General features: G+C 35.7%; 1 protein-coding gene across 1 annotated transcript in view; it reads right to left on the bottom strand.

The window, feature by feature from the left end:
- Nucleotides 1–14,932, bottom strand: part of TANC2 (tetratricopeptide repeat, ankyrin repeat and coiled-coil containing 2) — a 323,861-nt gene extending 308,929 nt beyond the window's left edge. Inside the window, exon 1 of the mRNA XM_007456751.1 lies at nt 14,866–14,932. Coding sequence (XP_007456813.1) covers nt 14,866–14,932 — 67 coding nt within the window. The remainder of the gene's footprint in view (nt 1–14,865) is intronic.
- Between the last annotated feature and the right edge of the window lie 4,072 nt (nt 14,933–19,004).

The following is a 19,004-nucleotide window of genomic DNA, read 5'->3' as shown; positions in this document are numbered from 1 at the left end:
ATATGAAGAGTGAGAATTCAATTGCTTCTACTCCTATGGCTGTCTACTAGCTATAGATACCTGGGAAAGTCTTTTTATCTTGGACAAGTCTTTTTATCTTGGACAAGTCTTTTTATCTCTCATCAGTAAAATGTAGAGTTATTTGCTATACAGATTAAATGAGGTAATAACACGTTAAAGTCTTTTCCTTTTGTGAACCATAGAACACATACAAATGTAAGGTAACTGTTACTCAATACATGTTTTATCGAAGACAAGAAATTTAACCAAATAACCTCTTAGGTTCTCTTTCAATGAAATATAGATATATAAATGTAAATATAATGACAGTATGAACTGATGGAGGGTAAAAAGGCAGTGAGCATTTCTTACCCTTAGGATAATTAAACTGTATTAGGGAAGCATTTCTAGAAAGTTTATATGCAATAAAAGGCATTACATTATTAAGTTTCACATTAGGGATAAACACTACAGTACCTGAGACACAAGAGTGATCACTGTGAACCTGAATAAGATATAAGCTGGACTTTAATGATTGACTGGGTAGTATTTAAAGAGGTGACTTAAGTATAAATGGCAGGTTTATTCCAGACAGAGTGAATGTCATGATCAAAGGGTCACAGAAAATACAAAGCATTAAGAAGATCGACTTGGATAAAGTAGAAAGTTTCTGAGTAAGAGTTATAGGGAATAAGGCTAGAGAAGTTAGGTAAGGTCAGGTGCCAAGCTAAGAATTTTCTAATTAAGAAAATTAATATGGCAGCAGGATGAGAGTAGGGCAAGTGCTGGTGAGTCAGAGAAAACAGTATATTTATTCATTTGCTCAACAAATAATTATTGATCTACTAATTTCCAGGCACTATTCCTGATTCTGGGAATAATACAGTCAATGAATCTGTAAGACTTACTTTTATTAAGGAATGCAAACAATAAACAAAACCATGCAAACAAAGTAAAATACCTCGAAGAGTGATATGTGCAATAAAGATAGAAAGGGTAACTGGATGGAGTTTGAATGTGGTGGGGACTGAGAAGGAAGACTGGTGAGGAGACTGAAAGACCAGTGACTATTAAAAAAAGAAAGCTGTATGCATGTGAGGGGCAGACGGTACATGGGAAATCTCTGTATCTGTCCCTCAATATTGCCATGAACCTTAGTGGTCTAAAAAAAAAAAATCTATTAAAAAAAAAAGAAGGAGACTGGGGAGGCAGGCAGTGTTTATATTATCAAGGGCTCTATAAGCTTTTTTTTTTTTTATATTTATTTATTTGGCTGCACTGGGTCTTAGTTGTGACACGCAGGATCCTTTAGTTGCGGCATGCAGGCTCTTTGCTGTAGCATGTGGGATCCAGTTCCCCGACCAGGGATCAAACCGGGGCCCCCTGCATTGGGAGTGCAGAGTCTTAACCACTGCCCTGCCAGGAAGTCCCAAGGGCTCTATAAGCTTAGTGAAAGACTTTAAACTTTAATCTAAAACCTACTGAAATCTATTGCAGGGTTCTAAGATTAACACTGATATAATATGATGAAGTTGATTTAAGATCACTAAAGCCATTTACTAAGTCAAAGCATGGGCAGTAAGAGGAAGACTGGTCTACCATAGGCAAGTACACCTGAAATAACACAATATGATAAGTCAACTATACTTCAATAAAAATAAATTAAAGGAATAAATTAAAAAATAAAAAGAACAAAAATATGGGAAAAAAGAGAAATCAGCGAATTTTTTTAATGACTGTGTGAACTGGCTTGACAGTATAGAACAGGGACCACCAAATTTGTCCAGAATGGGCCAAATAGTAAGTATTTTAGTCTCTTTCCAAACTATAGAATTCTGCTTTTATAGAATGAAAGCAGACACAGACAACATATAAACAAATGATTATGGCTATGTCCACACAAAATTCTACTTACAAAAGCAGGTGGTAGGCCAGATTTAGCCTGGAGGCCATGGTTTGTCAACTCCTGGTATAGAAAGTGAAGGAACCCCAGATTCAAAGCTAGTTCTCCCTGTCCACTGATACTCCACACAAGACTTGTACCAAATTCAGGGAGGCAACAATCCAGGAGACTGGAAGCTTGACAATAATGTTGAGCAAGATCTCATAATGAGATGATACTTAGATCCCAGAGTCCTGCTAAAGGGAGAGCACTGACATACACACAGAACAGACCTCAACCTAGACATCTGAAACACATGTGAACTGAAACAAACTAAACTGCAACCTAGCCCTTATCCACCTGAACCCTCCATCAGATCCAAGAGAGCAGACCCTCACCATAGCTGTCTTACATAGGAAAAAGGTTTCCCTCTCTACACGCTGACGAAAATTCAATTAACTATCAAGTTAAGAAGAAAAAAGAGAATTTTATTCAAGCCAAACTGAGGATTATAACCCAGGAAGCAGATTCCCAGAAGCTCTGAGAACTGTTCCACCTGTTAGAAGTTGAAGGCATAGTCATATACATTTTTGAGACAAAGGATCACAGATCAAAATGATATACTGATTTTACATAAAGTTCACCAAGGATACACAGTGCAGGTAAACATGTACAAAGCAAACAGCAAGGCATCATGACCCCTACAGAGCTGGGAAAGAACACTATTGTTTTAAAAAATTACATTGCTAGTGTCAGAAGGAAGAAAAAAAATTTACCTTTACAGTTGAGCAGGCACTCCCACCTTTGAGGAGCTCTGGTTAATGTGTAATGCAGATGCACACTGCACATTAGGGAGGGAGAAGGCCCAAACAAACACAGAGAGGGAATTTTATGTTTATTTTTTCTTGTCCTGCCTTAAAATATGAATTTTATTTCATCAAGGGAAAAGTATTATTTACTCTAGTCTCTACAGATCTTTTAAACACAATGTCTGATAAACAACAGAAAAATGAGATGTGTGAAGCAGCAAAAGAATTAACAGAAGCAGATACACATCTGACCTAAATGCAGGACTTAGCAGACACATCAGCTATTAAACTATTATTTTTAGCTATTATGTAAAAGTAAAAAAAGGTTAAAAACAGAAAAAACAGATGAAAAGATTAAAAATTTCAACAGAGAAATGAACTATCTTTAAAAGAACCAAATGAACGTTCTATAACTGAAAAACACTATCTAAATTAAGAATTAACTGACTGGGCTTAAAAGCTGACTGGACTCAGCAGAAAAATATTAATAAACCTGAAGTCAGGCCAACAAAAATTAACTAAAGGGGAAAAATTACCAAAAAAAACAAAAGAAAAAGAAGTTTGAGATGCATTAGGTAATATCAAACAATTTAACGTACAAACTAAAGTTCCAAAACACAGATGAAAAAAGGATAGAAGAAATGCCTTAAGAAATAATGACTAAGGTTTTCCACAACTGATGAAAGACATCAACACTTAGACTCAAGAAGCTCACCAAAATCCAAACAATGTAACAGAAAGAAAAGCATACACCTAGGTATATCATAGCCAAATGCTAACAGCCAAGATAAAGAAATTTTTTAAGCAGCCATACTAAATTAAATAAATAATTAAATCACATTTCATTCAAAGGCAAAAACAATGAGAATGATTGCCAACTTCTTATCAGAAAGAAAAACTAATAGAATAACATCTTTAAAGTGTTGAAAGAAAAGAACTGCCAATCTAAGATTTTATACCCAGGGAAAATATCCTTCAAAAATGAAGGTAAGGGGCTTCCCTGGTGGCGCAGTGGTTGAGAGTCCGCCTGCCGATGCAGGGGACACGGGTTCGTGCCCCGGTCTGGGAAGATCCCACATGCCGCGGAACGGCTGGGCCCGGGAGCCATGGCCGCTGGGCCTGTGCGTCCGGAGCCCGTGCTCCGCAACGGGAGAGGCCACAACAGTGAGAGGCCCGCGTATCGCAAAAAAAAAAAAAAAAAAAAAAAAAAAAAATGAAGGTAAAATTAAAACATTATGAGAAAATGAAAGCTGAGATAATTCACTGCCAGTGACCTACACCTCAAGAAATGCAAAGGAAGTTCTGCAGGGTGAAAAAAAATTATCCCAGATAAAACACCATTTTATAAGAAGGAATGAAGAATACTAGAAGAAGGAAATATATGGGTTAATTTTTTTTTCAGACATTTAAAAAGCATCTTAAAGACTAATGACTACTTAAAGTAACAAATGTATTGTGGGATATATATCAATACTACAGTGGAAGTAAAATACAGACAACAAAAAGTGGGATATAAATAGAATTAAATATCCTAAAGTCCTTACAGTGCTCACAGAGTAGCAGAATAAAATTTTAAGTTAAACCATAAAAAGTTAAAGATGCATATGGTAATCCTTTGCACAGTCTCTTTTTTAAAAAATCCAAGAAAGTATAGCTAAAAGGCCAAGAAAACAGAATTTAAAATATTTCATAAATTCTAAAAATGACAGGGAACAGGGGAAAAAAAAGAACGAGGAACACATGAATGCAAAAGAAACAAAGAGCAAGATGAAAAACTTAAACCAAATCACATCAATAGTTATATAGTCAATGTAAATGGACTGAATATACCACTTAAAAATAGAAAATCAGATTGGATTCAACAAGACAAAACTCCCTATTTACAACAAGAGATACACCTTAATTACAAAATCTAGATAGACTTAAAGCCAAAGTATCAGAAGCTCAACTAAGCAAAACATTAACATACAGTACTTTAAAAAAGCAGTAAAGTTTACTTACTAAATATAGCAAACTTTGCCCTATAAAAAGAAAATACATTTTGTTTTCTAGCGTCCATTAGATAGTTATAAGATCTGATCAAAATACAGCCCAAAAAAAACCAAAAACAAAAAAACAAAACCCTCAATGTTTTAAGGCAAAAGTTGGCAAACTTTTTCTCACAGGGTCAAATCATAAGTATTTCGGGAGTGTGGGCTACACAGTCTCTATCACAAATGGGTGTGACTGTGTTCCAGTAAAATCATACTGTGTAAAAAGTTAATATTGAGAATACTATATATCAAAATTTATGGAATACAGCATAAGCTATATCATAGAAAATTCATAATGTAAATGAGAAGAAAAATAAAATTAGTAAAATCAAGAGTTGGATCTTTTGAAAAAGCTAATAAAATAGATAAGCCTCAAAGCTAAGAGACAGAAAATATAAAAACATTCAATATTAGGAGAAACTGAATTAAACTCAAATGAATACAATATTTATAACTTTATACAAATAAATTCTAAAATCTCAATGAAATGGACATTTTCTAGGAAAATAATAAATTATCCAAATTGCCTAAAGGAAATTTAATTACACTGATGAAAATAAAATAGAAAATACTGTCAAAAAACTACCTAAAAAACCCCCCAAAAGCTCAGGCTAGCCATTTTTATGTCTGAGTTCCACTAAACTTTCAAGGAATAAATAATTTATATGATGCATGAAGCACCGTAAAAGATGAAACCATGACAATTCATCTTGTGAAGTTAGCAAAACTCAAACAACTCTGAATAAATAGGATAAAAATAAAACTGGAAATAGAGGTGAAAACATGAGTGCAAGTGTATGTGTCTATCTGATGAGAAGTGCTATTAGGTTAATTGCTAAACCACTACAAATACCTGAAATATAAATAAAACCAGTCAAATCAGATATGTTTCAAAACGCAATTTCAAGGCTCTCACCAATTTTTTCACTCTCCAGTCATGCTCATTTTCACAGCCCACCACCGAATAAGAATCCTTCTTCTTTTTAACACAGCCACACTCTGTCACTTCCTCTAACGACTTTTCCCCTCAAGTTCTATGACAGCCTATCTTAACTGGCAAGGACAAACGAATTTCATAAAGAGTAAATATCTCAACTGACAAACACAAATTGTGCAAATAGATGGGCAGAGAACAGAAAGGGAAACAGCAGTCAATAAAAATATGACAGGTTTGGGTTTTATTACAAAAGATGCTATAGTTCTACAATTAAATAAGTAAAATCCTTTCCTCATATTAAACAGGAGTATGTTTTCTAACCAAATTTGTTAGAACAGGGTACAGAAAAGGTAAAAAACCCTTGAAAAGCTTATGCTGTAATTTCATGGTTTATTAATGAAATAAAACTTACTGTCCCTGGAAGGAAAAAGATATTTTTATAGCAAAATATATTTACATGAATGCTATGGTACATATTTCTTTGAACATTTTATTATGAACATTCACTATTCAGACAGCAATGAAGATTTTAATTTCAATGCCCAGTTGGTGGTGGTGAGGAGGGCGGAGGCAATGCCAATAACAAATGCTTCTAACAAAGTGCCCTATTTTCACAGATGTACTGATTTTTGCTCATGAAGTGGTTAAAGAGAAATTAACTCAAACTCAAATATCAAGCAACCAGTACACTACCCAGTACTTAGTGATTAATGAATAAACATCTGTTGACAGAAACCAAATCATGATCTATAAAAGTAAAACAATAAACTGGACTTCATAAATATTAAAAACTTTACAAAAGACCCTGCTAAGGGGATAGAAAGACAATCAATAGGCTGGGAGAAAATACTGGCAAACAACATATCTGACAAAGGCTAGAATATATAAAGAGCTCTCAAAACTTAATACACACACACACACACACACACACACACACACACGCAAACACCCAAACACACACACAGCCCAATTAGAAGACAGCCAAAAGACATGAAGAGATGTTTCACCAAAGAAGACATACAGAAGGCAAATAAGCACATGAAAAGATGATCAGTATCATTTAGCCACTAGGGAAATGAAAATTAAACCACAATGAGATACCAATACACACTTATCAAAATAATTAAAATTAAAATAGTGCAACACCAAATGCTGGCAAGGATGAGGAGAAACTGGATTACTTACACACTGCTGGTGTGAATGTAAAATGGTATAGGCACTCTGAAAGAGATGGCACTTTCTTTAAAAACTAAACATGCAACTAAAATATGTCCTGGCAACTGTACCCCTGGACATTTACCCCAAAGAAATGAAAGCACATGTTCACACAAAACCCTGTACATTTCCCCATATGACCAGCAATTCCACTCCTAGATATATTCCCCCAAAAAACTGAAAACAGAGACTCAAACAGATACTTGTATGACAATGCTCAGAGCAGCATTATTCAAATGGAAATAACCCAGTGTCTATCAACAGATGAATGGATAAACAAAATGTGGCATACATATACAAAGGAATAGTATTCAGTCATAAAAAGGAATGAACTTCTGACACATGCTACAACAGGAATGAACCTTGAAAACATTATGCTAGGTGAAATAAGCTACATACAAAAGGACAAAATAGTATGATTACACTTACGTGAAATATCTAGAAAAGGCAAATTCACAGAGACAGAAAGATTCGAGGTTATTGGGGCTGGGGAGAAGAGGAAATGGGGAGTTACTGCCTAATGGGTACAGAGTTTGTGCTTGGGGTAATGAAAAATTTGGGGAAACAGTGGTGGTGGTTGCATAACATGGCGAATGTAATTATGCCAATAAACTGTACAATTAAAATTGGTTAAAATAGGGCTTCCCTGGTGGCGCAGTGGTTGGGAGTCCACATGCCAATGCAGGGGACACGGGATTGTGCCCCGGTCCGGGAGGATCCCACGTGCTGTGGGGCGGCTGGGCCCGTGGGCCATGGCCGCTGAGCCTGTGCGTCCGGAGCCTGCGCTCCGTGGCGGGAGAGGCCGCAACGGTGAGAGGCCCGTGTACCGCAAAAAGAAAAAAAAAGGTTAAAATAGTGAACTTTATGTTATATATATTTACCACAATAAAAAACTTAAAAAAAAATCAATCCGTGGCCTATGATACCAGTGCAGTGCCTAGCAAGAGACCATTACAATAACTAACAGCACAGGATCCTCACAGAAAACAATTCCTGCCTGAAATGAACTTACAAACAAACTTAGGAAACACATCGGAAATGATCCACCATGAACAAGTCACAAAACATCACAGAAGAATCAGTGCTCCAAGCATTAAAGGTAATACAATGATGCCAGAAAACATAAGCTCTAACACCTCCATTCTATCCCTAGTTTAAGTCTAAATCAAAGGCAGCCTCTGGCTGTTCCCAAATTTAGAATGTATCTTTTGGTCATAATGGCATTTGTGTCCTACAATGTGTTGGACAGCGCCACAAAATGAAGTGGCAATAATGCTCTTGCCTCAGTAATGCCATGGTTTTCTTTGCTCTCTTTCCTAGACATATGTCTAGCCTATGTGCCTATGTAACCAAGTATTTATAGCTAGTTTTAATATCTTGTTAAGTCATACCCTGACCAAAATCAATTATTCCTTTTCATACTTATTTTCATTTATTCTTCCATAGAATTTTTTTTTTTTTTTTTTTTTTTTTTTTTTTTGCGGTACGTGGGCCTCTCACTGTTGTGGCCTCTCCCGCTGCGGAGCACAGACTCCGGATGCGCAGGCTCAGTGGCCATGGCTCACAGGCCTAGCTGCTCCGCGGCATGAGGGATCTTCCCGGACCAGGGCACGAACCTGTGTCCCCCGCATCGGCAGGTGGACTCAACCACTGCGCCACCAGGGAAGCCCTTCCACAGAATTTTAAAGTTATTTTACCAACTGAAAATGAATCTGCTGTTTCCTGAATGGAACTGAAACAAATTTATGTGTAAATCCAGAAGCACGATATGTTTTTCCATTTGCCCAAGTCTTACACACTTCAATAAGGTTTCTTGTCAAATCTATTCCTGAGAATTTGATGGCTGTTATCATTGTGAATGTAACTTTTTTCTCATTTACATTTCTAATCAGGAAATATTGGTAGGACTAAAAGTGCTAACCACCTTGCCAAATTACATTGTTATTTCTAGTAAATATTTACTGGATTCTCTGGGGTTTTTACCTCGCTTAAAAATAAAAATGACACTGTCTTGTCTTTTCCAATATTTATATTAGTCACTTTATTTTCTTGTCTTTATTGTATACTAGAACCTTCCAAACAATTTTGAAAAAGAGTGGTAATAGGAGAAATCTCTATCATGTTTCTGTTTTAATGAAAATGGCTGATCCATTTCTTTGTTTAGAATGATGCTGGCTGTTGGATTTGGTGAATACTCTTTATTACATTTAAAGTATCCTTTTTCTATTTTAATGCTTTTAATGGCAGCTCAGATTTATAAAATGCTTTTTCAGAATATAATGATATGATAATGTGGTTTTAAATTTTTTTTCTAAGTAAAAAACTTACATTGATTTTCTGATATAGAAACATCTTTGCATTCCTGGAACAAATTCTACTGTTGTAGTACACAATCAGGAATTATTTATGTTTAACTATAAGTTTTACTTACTTTGCTCACTTTTCTTTCTGCATCTCCTTCTTTCCTCACATTTATTTTTTATTTTGGTAGGAGACGGCCTCAAGATATTTTTTTTCTCCCAATGGCTGCGTTATATTAAGGGTACTATACTTCCTGAGTTCTTGAATATCTGAAATTGACAGTATTTTGCCCCCCTCATACCTGAATGATGGTTTACCAAAACAATGATACAATGATACCAAATAGTGGCATTAGTTATATCAAAGAAACATATTGGAACTTTTACTAATTACTTGCATGATTTTAAATAATAAAAACAACAGTTAAGAAAAATATAAATAAACATTTAAGTTTTAGAAAACATAAAAACACACATTTCTTTATAACTCATAATTCAAGAGCCACACAGCTGTCTTTTCACAAAGCAAGAGTTCCAAGTCCTATGTACCTCAGAAACAATTTTCACATCATAAAACTGAATTAAGCTATAAAATTCAAAGCTGATATTCACATATCCTTAGATGGAAAACTTTGCCTGAGAAAATTCATTTGTTATTACTTGATATAAAATCTATTTCTGTTAAATATTCATGTAGTGCCCCACACAAGAGTTGAGCTCAACTATTTAAAGGACAAATTAGAACAGTCAATATCCTTTATTACAAGTGCTTTTCAAACTAAAAACTAAATTGGTTCCCTAAAACAAAACAAAACAAATGATTATGCCATGAGAAAACTTACCTTACTAATTTTAAAAATAAACCATGAGCCAAAAGTTAATATAAAGAATAAAGTACCCACCCAATTATTCATTAATGATTACAGAAAAAAACTGTAATGATGAAAACATTAATGATATCATCCCATAAACACACAAGCATGTGCTGGAGATTTAAAAGCAGGCTCAAGAAAGCATGCGGTGTAAAGGAAATGTATAGTCACATTTCCCAACAAACCATAAAGAACCCACCGTAGACTTCAGTGAGATATGGAGCTTGTCTGACAAGTGAAGGGTAACTAATGAAGAACAGAGCTAGATCCCATTGCAACCAATTGTGTTTTGTTATGGAAAATATTTGTCCAAGTTTTTTTTTTTTTGCGTTTGTTGAGTCTCTTAAAAGTGACATAGTAAGAGCTCCCCGTATGTGACTTGATACACCTCCTGAGCCCCACGATTCAGACTGGGAATCTCTATCCGGTTCTTAAGCTGCCCACCACCCCCATCTCCCCCCGCCCCGCTGCCAAGTCATGGAAGCAGCCTCTGAAATGGACAACCTGACTACAGGAAAGGCCTATGCAAAGCAGGAAACCCACACTCAAGTTAGTGCCAGTTCTCTACCCCCGAACTTAGTGGTGTAAAACGGCAAAGCCCTTTTATGCTCCCAGATTCAGCGCGTCAGGAATTTGGACAGGACCCACCAGGAATGGCTTGTCTCTGCTCCACAATGTCTGGGTGGCTTGAGTAGCTGGGGGTGAGAATCATCAGGGATGTCTCCACTCACCCATCTGGACGCGGGTGACTCAGGCGAGCTGCGCCGGGCCGGTCCACCATCAGGGGCACCTGCACAGGCTCCGCCCACGTGGCCAGGCCCTTCTACAGAATGGCAGCTGGGAGGGGTCTCCTGAGAGGACACTTCCAGAATGTGAGCATCCAGGAGATGGAGGGCAGAAGCCACGGGAAAGGGATGGAGACCCCACCTCTTGATGGGAGAGTGTCCAAGGATGTGCAGCCATGTTTTAAAACTCCCGTAATGCTATCACGGTTTCTTTCTCCTTGTGCTTTCATTTACTTCTCGTGGACAAAATCGTCTATGAATGTAAAGTATTATCTGACATTTGGATAGTTTACTACTGATTTGGCATAAATGACTCCTCCTTAGCAAAAAAAAAAAAAAATGTATGGAATATATATAGAAAAACATGTATATACATATGTGTGTATGTATCCCTGAGTGGGGATGCAGGGATACATATATACGTGGAGGAAGAGTGAGCGTGCGAGAGCACGTTAAATTGCGCTCGGTATTTTGAAGGGTGATGGGCCAGATTCCTGCCCTCCTCTCCAGACAGCTGAAAACAGACTTGTGGCCTAAATGTGCACTTTTCTTTCTTTCCAGTCCTTCCCCGTTACATTTCTCAGAAACAGTCTGTACTTACTGCCTCTATTTTCTTACCACTTCATTCACTTATTAACTTTTAATATGTAATCCAGCTCCTGTATTTCATTCCCCTGCAATTTTCTTGGTGTCCACCAGCGACCTCCTCAAATACCAATCTAGCTGTCTTTCCTCATTCCTTGTCCTCCAAGATCTCTAAAGCATTGGCCATTTTTGAGTCCCGCCCCCCTCACTGGAAATCTTGCCCTTCCTTGGTTCTCTAGTGATACTTGCTTGATTCCCCCTTTTCACTTGCTCCCTCCCTGACCCAGGAAGCACGGATGCTGTCTGCTTGTTGTCCTTGCTTCTGTTTCTTCCCGCTCCACAGTTTGCTCTTGGCAGTCACATTCCCTCATCTCTTTGTGGAGGACACCCTCCCCTCATCTGCGATTCTGAGCCCCCTCCCCCACTGTGTTCCAGTCCCAAATTTCTGACCACCGCTGGACTGTTCTCACAGTATTTTAGATTCATCTTATCCAAAGCAGTTTCGTTATAGTTCCCTGCAAGCCCCCCTCCGTGTCCGTGTTCCTGACTGTAGCTAGCTCCCCAGGCTGGAAACCTCAGCATCTCCCCGCTTTGCCTTGCTTCCTTGCCTCTTCAGTACTTTTTCCCACCCACCTTTACCTCGTTTCACCGTCTTCTCTTGTTGGGCGGAGCTCTTTCCCGCAGGTCACTTTTCTTGATGCCTCTTACAGGCATGTGTTTGTCTGTTCCCCTCTCCTAAGTTGTAAGTTCCCCAAAGGCAAAACACATGTTCCTTTTTTTTTTTTTTTTTTGGCACATCATTCATACTCAGTACAAGTGTCATTATTGAATGGATGGACTTTGACAGTATACTGTCAAAAAATTAATCATACTGTACACCACAAACTATTAGAGTTAAGGAAAGGTTTTGCTGAGATTAAGAGGCTAACATAGCCATAGGTATGTCAAGATCTTGCCTTGTCTATTAGCTCTCCTTCAGAGTGATACCTGAAGGAACAAGACATGTGAGTAATAACAGAATTAATAATCGATACCTCTGTTGAGGGCTAGGTGCTGTTCTAGCTAGTTTAATCCTCAACAGCTCTGAGATAGGGACAGTATACCTTCCATTGCTATAGATGAAGAAACAATGACAGGAAAAGTCAAATACTACTTTATTTTTAGTGGGGTAAATACCTCGTACCCCAAACAATCCTCTGTGCAGTCTGTGTTAGAGAAGGTAATGCCTTAGGCTCCCCACAGAAGCAGGTTTCTCCTTTTCCCTTAGCCCAGTTTACCACTGATTGACCACCAAGCCCAGAGCAACTTCCAGGGGTCCCTGGCTGAGCTTAGTCATCACAAGTCCTGGAGGCAGAAAGAAGAACCAAGCGTGTGCCGACCTTTAACACACGTGCTTTTCAACGCACAGGGACAGTGTCCACTGGTAAACACGGCCCTGTCCGCTTTAGGTGCTACGTTGAATGCTAACCACTTGGGTTAGCAACCATGAGGAAAGCACTAGAAGGAAAGTGGGGAGAGTTTGCCTTTGCCCCAGTCAAACACTAAACGAGTAAATAGCAAACAGATATCCCATGGTGTGTGTGTGTCTTAATACAGTTCAAGAGTAGCCAGAGGTAAAGTAGCTGTGGTAACATGTTACCAATCAGGGAATATAAATGAAGGGGCTTGGGTATTATTCATACCATCCTTTCATCTTTCTTATAAGTTTGAAGTTTTTCAAAACAGAAAGTCAGGAACTATTTTAAAAGAGAGCTTAAAAAAAAAGAAAGAGTAATTCCAAAGGTGGGAGTCAACAATAAATACACAGGGAAGCGGTCTAAAGCCAGGAATTTTCTGGTCCATCAAGTGGGAAGTACCAGGAAAGAAGGAATGACGTAGAATTGGAGACATATGGTGCTTCTTAGGGGGAGTGCTTGGGCTGCCCAAGAGGCTAATTCAAAACTAAATTTTATCCCTGGATCCCACAGCCCTTAATGTGACCCAAACTTTCCATTACCAAATTCTGAGGATTTAAATCCTGATATTGTGTGCCTGAATCTGGAATCTGTCTCATCAGTTAAAGATCCATCCTATTGAGGCCACATGTGTCTGTGCAAGAAGTTCTTTTCAAGCCAAACTTTCGTGTCAAAAAAAAAAAAAAAAAAAAAAAACCACAGAGGGACATTTTGTTATGGTAAAACAGTTAATTCACCAGGAAGATATAGTAAGTCTAAATTTCAATGCATCTAATAAGATATCTTTCAAACACAGACAATTCTACAATCATAGTGTGAGATTTAATCACACCTTTCTCAGTAAATAATTTTAAAAAAATAAGTTAGAATATAAAACGTTTGAGGACTACCATTAACAAAAACTGACCCACACTACACCCAATAACTGCAGAATCCACATTATTTGGTGCATCTAGAACATTAGACTAAATTGATCATATGCTGAGCTGTAAGGGAAATCTCAATAAATATGAAAAGAATAAAATACAGGATAGGTTCTCTGATAAGAGTACAATTAAGGTAATAATAAGATAACCAGGAAATCATCAACTGTTTGGAAATTAACAATTATACTTTAAATACCTATGGATCAAGAATAAATCACAAAGAGAGCTAAAAAAACATTTGAAGAGAATGATAATGAACATACTACTTATAAAAACTTGTAAAATACATAAAAAATAGGAAATTGAAAAGATTAAAAGGATATAACAGCAACAAGGATATACTGTATAGCCCAGGGGATTATACCCATTATCATATAATAACCTATAATGGAATATAACCTGAAAAAATACTGAATCACTATGATGCACACCTGAAACTAACACAATATTGTAAATCAACTACACTTCAATTAAAGAAGAGAACATGATAAATACCAACAACCCATTTGCAGAAAACAAACATTTAGTACATTAATCTTCAACATTTCTTCCAAAAAAGTATCTATACAGTTTTGGTTTGTTTTTACCTTAAAAGCCTAAGAATTACACTCTTGTTTTTTTTAAAAAACTCTTTATTTTAATGACTAGAAAAATGTTCAACTTACATTTCACTTTCTGTATAACCCTTTGAGGACAGTTTCTATTATTTTTAGTCTCATTCCCCAAAGAGTATCTAGGACTGAAATAATTTTACATGTTAATTCAAAAGTAAATTTAGCTCTAGAAAGTCTTTAATACACAGTTCACAGAAGCATTATACTCTCATATATTAGAAATAAATGTTTCTTTCATAAACTCTTCCTTTACCTGACTGTTCCTGATGAGTGTTCATCAAGTGTTCCTCTTAATAAAGAGTCTGACAGCCTATAGGAATGTACACTTTCTTTTTATCTAAATTAAATAAGCTATTTAATAAATATATAAAGTGTTGTAGCACTAATTCAGATCCCTAAGAAAACTTTCTTTTCTAAAACATCACACAGAATAAATGTAGCAGAGTCACTCACCACTTGATCTATTCTTACGACTTGATTTCCCTCCAGTAAGAAGCATCTTGAGACTATTCCGAAACATGGTTGTGCTATTCTAGTATTCACAAAACTGTAAAAGAAAATGTGGGAAAACGTTAGAAAATTTGGTTTTCTATTCAAAATACTATTAGGAATTAATTTTAAATGTGCTATAAGGAATTAACTACTCTGTTTAAATATATAGTACAGAAATTTTAACTACATGAGAGAAACATTTATTTAAATAATTTAATTAAACATTGATGTTGTTTCTTAAAAATATACTATAATACTTTGAGTACCCTAAGAGACAAAGGTAGACATCACTGAGGGTACACAGAAATAGAAAACAATTAGATTGCTATAAATACAGTTTTCCCTTCCACCAAGCTCTCCATTTCTTGGACAATTTTCCCATATGCTCAATACACACACCCAAAGTTTAAGAGTTCAGAACTTAAGAATAGATGCCTATTTCCCATTGGTCAAGCCAGAATTCCGTCTCACAAGACTACTAATATACATGAGTACATCAGTATATAGATATACTACTAACCTCTTTATGTCCCGCTCCTATCAAAGGAAAATCCTGCTGACTGTGCTTTGGATTATGTCCTCTCTCACCTCAAGAACTTTTATCTAAAAGTCATCTTCCTTTTCTCTCTCACGCAGCTTTAATTTTTTTCTCTCTACTGAATCATTCCAGTCATAACATAAACATGTACATCCTAACCAAAAACAAATAAGTAAGCCCCTCTCTGTACTCCCACAAGGACCAATTACTGCTCCTATATCCTTGCTATGCACAGCAAAATTTCCCAAGTGTGAGTACTTGGCACCTGCAGCAGACTGAACAGAGCAAATGTGAATTAGAACAGAGGTTAACAGAAAATCTCCAAACCAAAGCACAGAGAAATTAAAGGTTGAAAACTACAGAAGAGTATGAGAGGCATATGGAATCCTTTGAAAGGTTCTAACATACATATCATTGAAATCCCAGAGAAAAAGAAAGAAAAAATAAGAAAGAAACGTTATATGAAGTGACATCAAGAATTTCCTAACACTGATGAGACATAAAGCCACATCTTTAAACAGCTAGGGAAAAAATAAACACACTGAAAGAAGCAACAATCAATAGACTGAGAGATAACTTTGAATAGAAATGCTGAATGGCACAAGACAATGGAATGACTGCTTAAAATTTTTGAAAGAAAAGAGGTGCTAATCAAGAAATCTATTCACAGTTTAAAATGTTTTGAAAAATGAAAATGAAATAAAGGTGATTTCAGAACAAAAACAAGGAATTTATCAGTAAAAGAAATACTAAAAGGGAGTTCTTCCAACAGAAGGAAAATAATACTAGAAAAAAACAGAAATGCAAAAAGGAAGAGCCATAGAAAAGTAAGTATATTGGCAAATATGAATGAACTATAATTGTAAAAAAATATAACATTACTAATTTGTTAAGTTTAAAATATAGAGAGATTTTAAATGCATAACGACAATGACAGAAAAGTGAGGAGTGGGGTAAACGAAGTTAAAGTGTCCAAGATATCTGTCTACATTGTGCAGGAAGTGGCAGAAGTAATAATTTACACTAGACTGCAACAACTCAAAATTCATGTAGTAATTTCTAGGATAGCCATTAAAAGCTAACTGAGGTGAGAAAAAGAATGATTAAAATATCTGACTGAACAAAAGAAGGTAAGAAGTGAGAGAAAAAGCACAGTACCTGTGGATAAAATATAAAATAAACAGTATGTTGGTAGCTTTAAACTTAAATTATATGTTATTATGTTAAATACTCTACTAAAAGGCTATTTATGGACACAGAAAGATTAAATATAAAATGATGAGAAAAGATATACCACACAAAAACCAATTAAAAAGAAGCTAGCATAGCTATGCCAATATCAAAGTAGACAAGGCAAGATATTTCTTAATAATTAAAAAGTCATACCAACAAGAAGATACCCTAATTCTAAACCTCAATGGACCCAACAACAAAGCTTAAAAATATATAAAGCAAAAATGTCCAAGACTAATAGATGATACAGACAAATCCATAATCATGTGGGAGACTAACACACATTTGTCAATAGCTACAAGATCAAGCAGACAAAAAATTCACTTAAGATATATTGAAAGAAAATTTGAACTACATAATTAACCAACTAGACTTACAAAGTATATGTATAGTATGCTCTTCTAAATAAAAAGAGAATACACAAACTATACACAAAACATATACCAAAATGGACCATATGCTGGGTTATAAAGCAAGTCTGAATAAATTTCAAAGCACTGAACTCTTTGGGAGTATATTCTCTGACTACAATGCAAATTATTACAAGTGAATAATTTTTAAAAATTGAGAAAATCCCCTACTGCTTGAAAATTAAGTGATGCACTTCTAAATAACCCATGAGCCAAAAAACGTAAATAAATCACAATTGAAATTTAAAAATATTTGCAATGAATGATAATGAAAAAATGACTTAGGGAAACATGGGATGTAACTAAAGCAATGCTTATAAATAAATGTATACCTTAAATGCAGTATTAGAACAGAAGGGTCAAAATCAATAGCTAAACTTTTATCTCAAGAAGTTCAAAAACAAACAGCAAACCAAATCCAAAGAAAGTAAATGGAAAGAAAGAGTAAAGAGTAAAAATGAGTGTAGCAGAAAACAAATCCAAAATGGATAAAATCAACAAAGTCAAACGCTGGATTTCTGAAAAGTAGCAAAATTGAAAAACCTAGTAGCAAGGCTGATCAAGAAAAACAGATGGAAATTACCAATATCAGGAATGAAACAGGGGACATCATTACAGATACTAAAGCCTTTTTCTAAATAGGAAGATATACGAACAACTTTACACCAAATTTAACATTTTACATGAAACAAATTCTTTGAAAAATACAACTTAATGAAACACAAAGTTGAGCAGAACATCTCAACTAGCTCTATCTCTATTAAAGAAAGTGAATTGATCAAAACTTTTCCCACAAAGAAAAGTACCGGGCCAGACTATTTCACTGGTGGACTCTGGCAAACATTTAAGAATAACACCAATCTTATAAAAATTCTTTAAGAAAATAAAAATAATACTTCCCAACACATTTTAAGAGGGCAACATGATCTTAATCACAAAATCTAACAGATTATAAGAAAAGACAATTACAGATTACATACCTCATGAACATCGACTCAAAAATCCTTAACGAAAGACAATGAAAACTACAAAAGGTTGCTTTAAAAAGAATTAAAGAAGACCTAAATAAGTAGAGACAGAGGCACACCTCGGAGATATTGTGGGTTTGGTTCCAGACCACTGCAAAAAAGTAAATACTACAATAAAGTGAGTCACACGAATTTTTTGGTTTCCCAGTGCATATGAAAGTTGTTTACTCTATACTGTAGTCTATTAAGTATGCAATACCATTATGTCTGAGAAAACAATATATTATATATACCTTAATTTTAAAATACTTCAATGCTAAAAAATGCTAACCATCACCCACGCCTTCAGCAAGTTATAGGGATAACATCAAAGATCACTGATCACATACAGAAAATAAACCAGTGGTTACCAAAGGGGAGAGGCAAATTAGGGGTATGGGATTAAGACATACAAACTACTGTGCATAAAATAGATAAGCAACAAGGATATACTGTATAGCACAGGGAATTACAGCCATTATCTTGCAGTAACTTTTAATGGAGTACAATCTGTAAAAATATTGAATCACTATGCTGTGTATCTGAAACCAATATAATATTGTATAAATCATCCTCAATTTTAAAAAAGATCACTGATCACAGATCACCATAACAAATATAATAAAAAATGAAAATGTCTGAAATATTGCAAGAACTACCAAATTGTGACAGAGACGTGAAGTGAACAAATACTGTTGGAAAAATGGTGCCAATAGACTTGCTCAACTCAGGGTTGCCACAAACCTTCAATTTGTAAAAAACACAATATCTGCAAAGCACAGTAAAGTGAAGCATAGTAAAACAAGGTATGCCTATATACTATGTTCACAGATTGGAAGGTTCAATATCGTTAAACTGTCAATTCTCCCTATATTGCTCTAAAGAAACAATACAATCTCAACCAAATTCCAG

The sequence above is a fragment of the Lipotes vexillifer genome, unplaced genomic scaffold (genome assembly GCF_000442215.2).
Source record: "Lipotes vexillifer unplaced genomic scaffold, Lipotes_vexillifer_v1.1 scaffold299, whole genome shotgun sequence".
Classification (NCBI taxonomy): domain Eukaryota; kingdom Metazoa; phylum Chordata; class Mammalia; order Artiodactyla; family Lipotidae; genus Lipotes; species Lipotes vexillifer.
The sequence above is the reverse complement of the archived record's forward strand: the minus strand, read 5'-3'. Positions and strand labels throughout refer to the sequence as shown.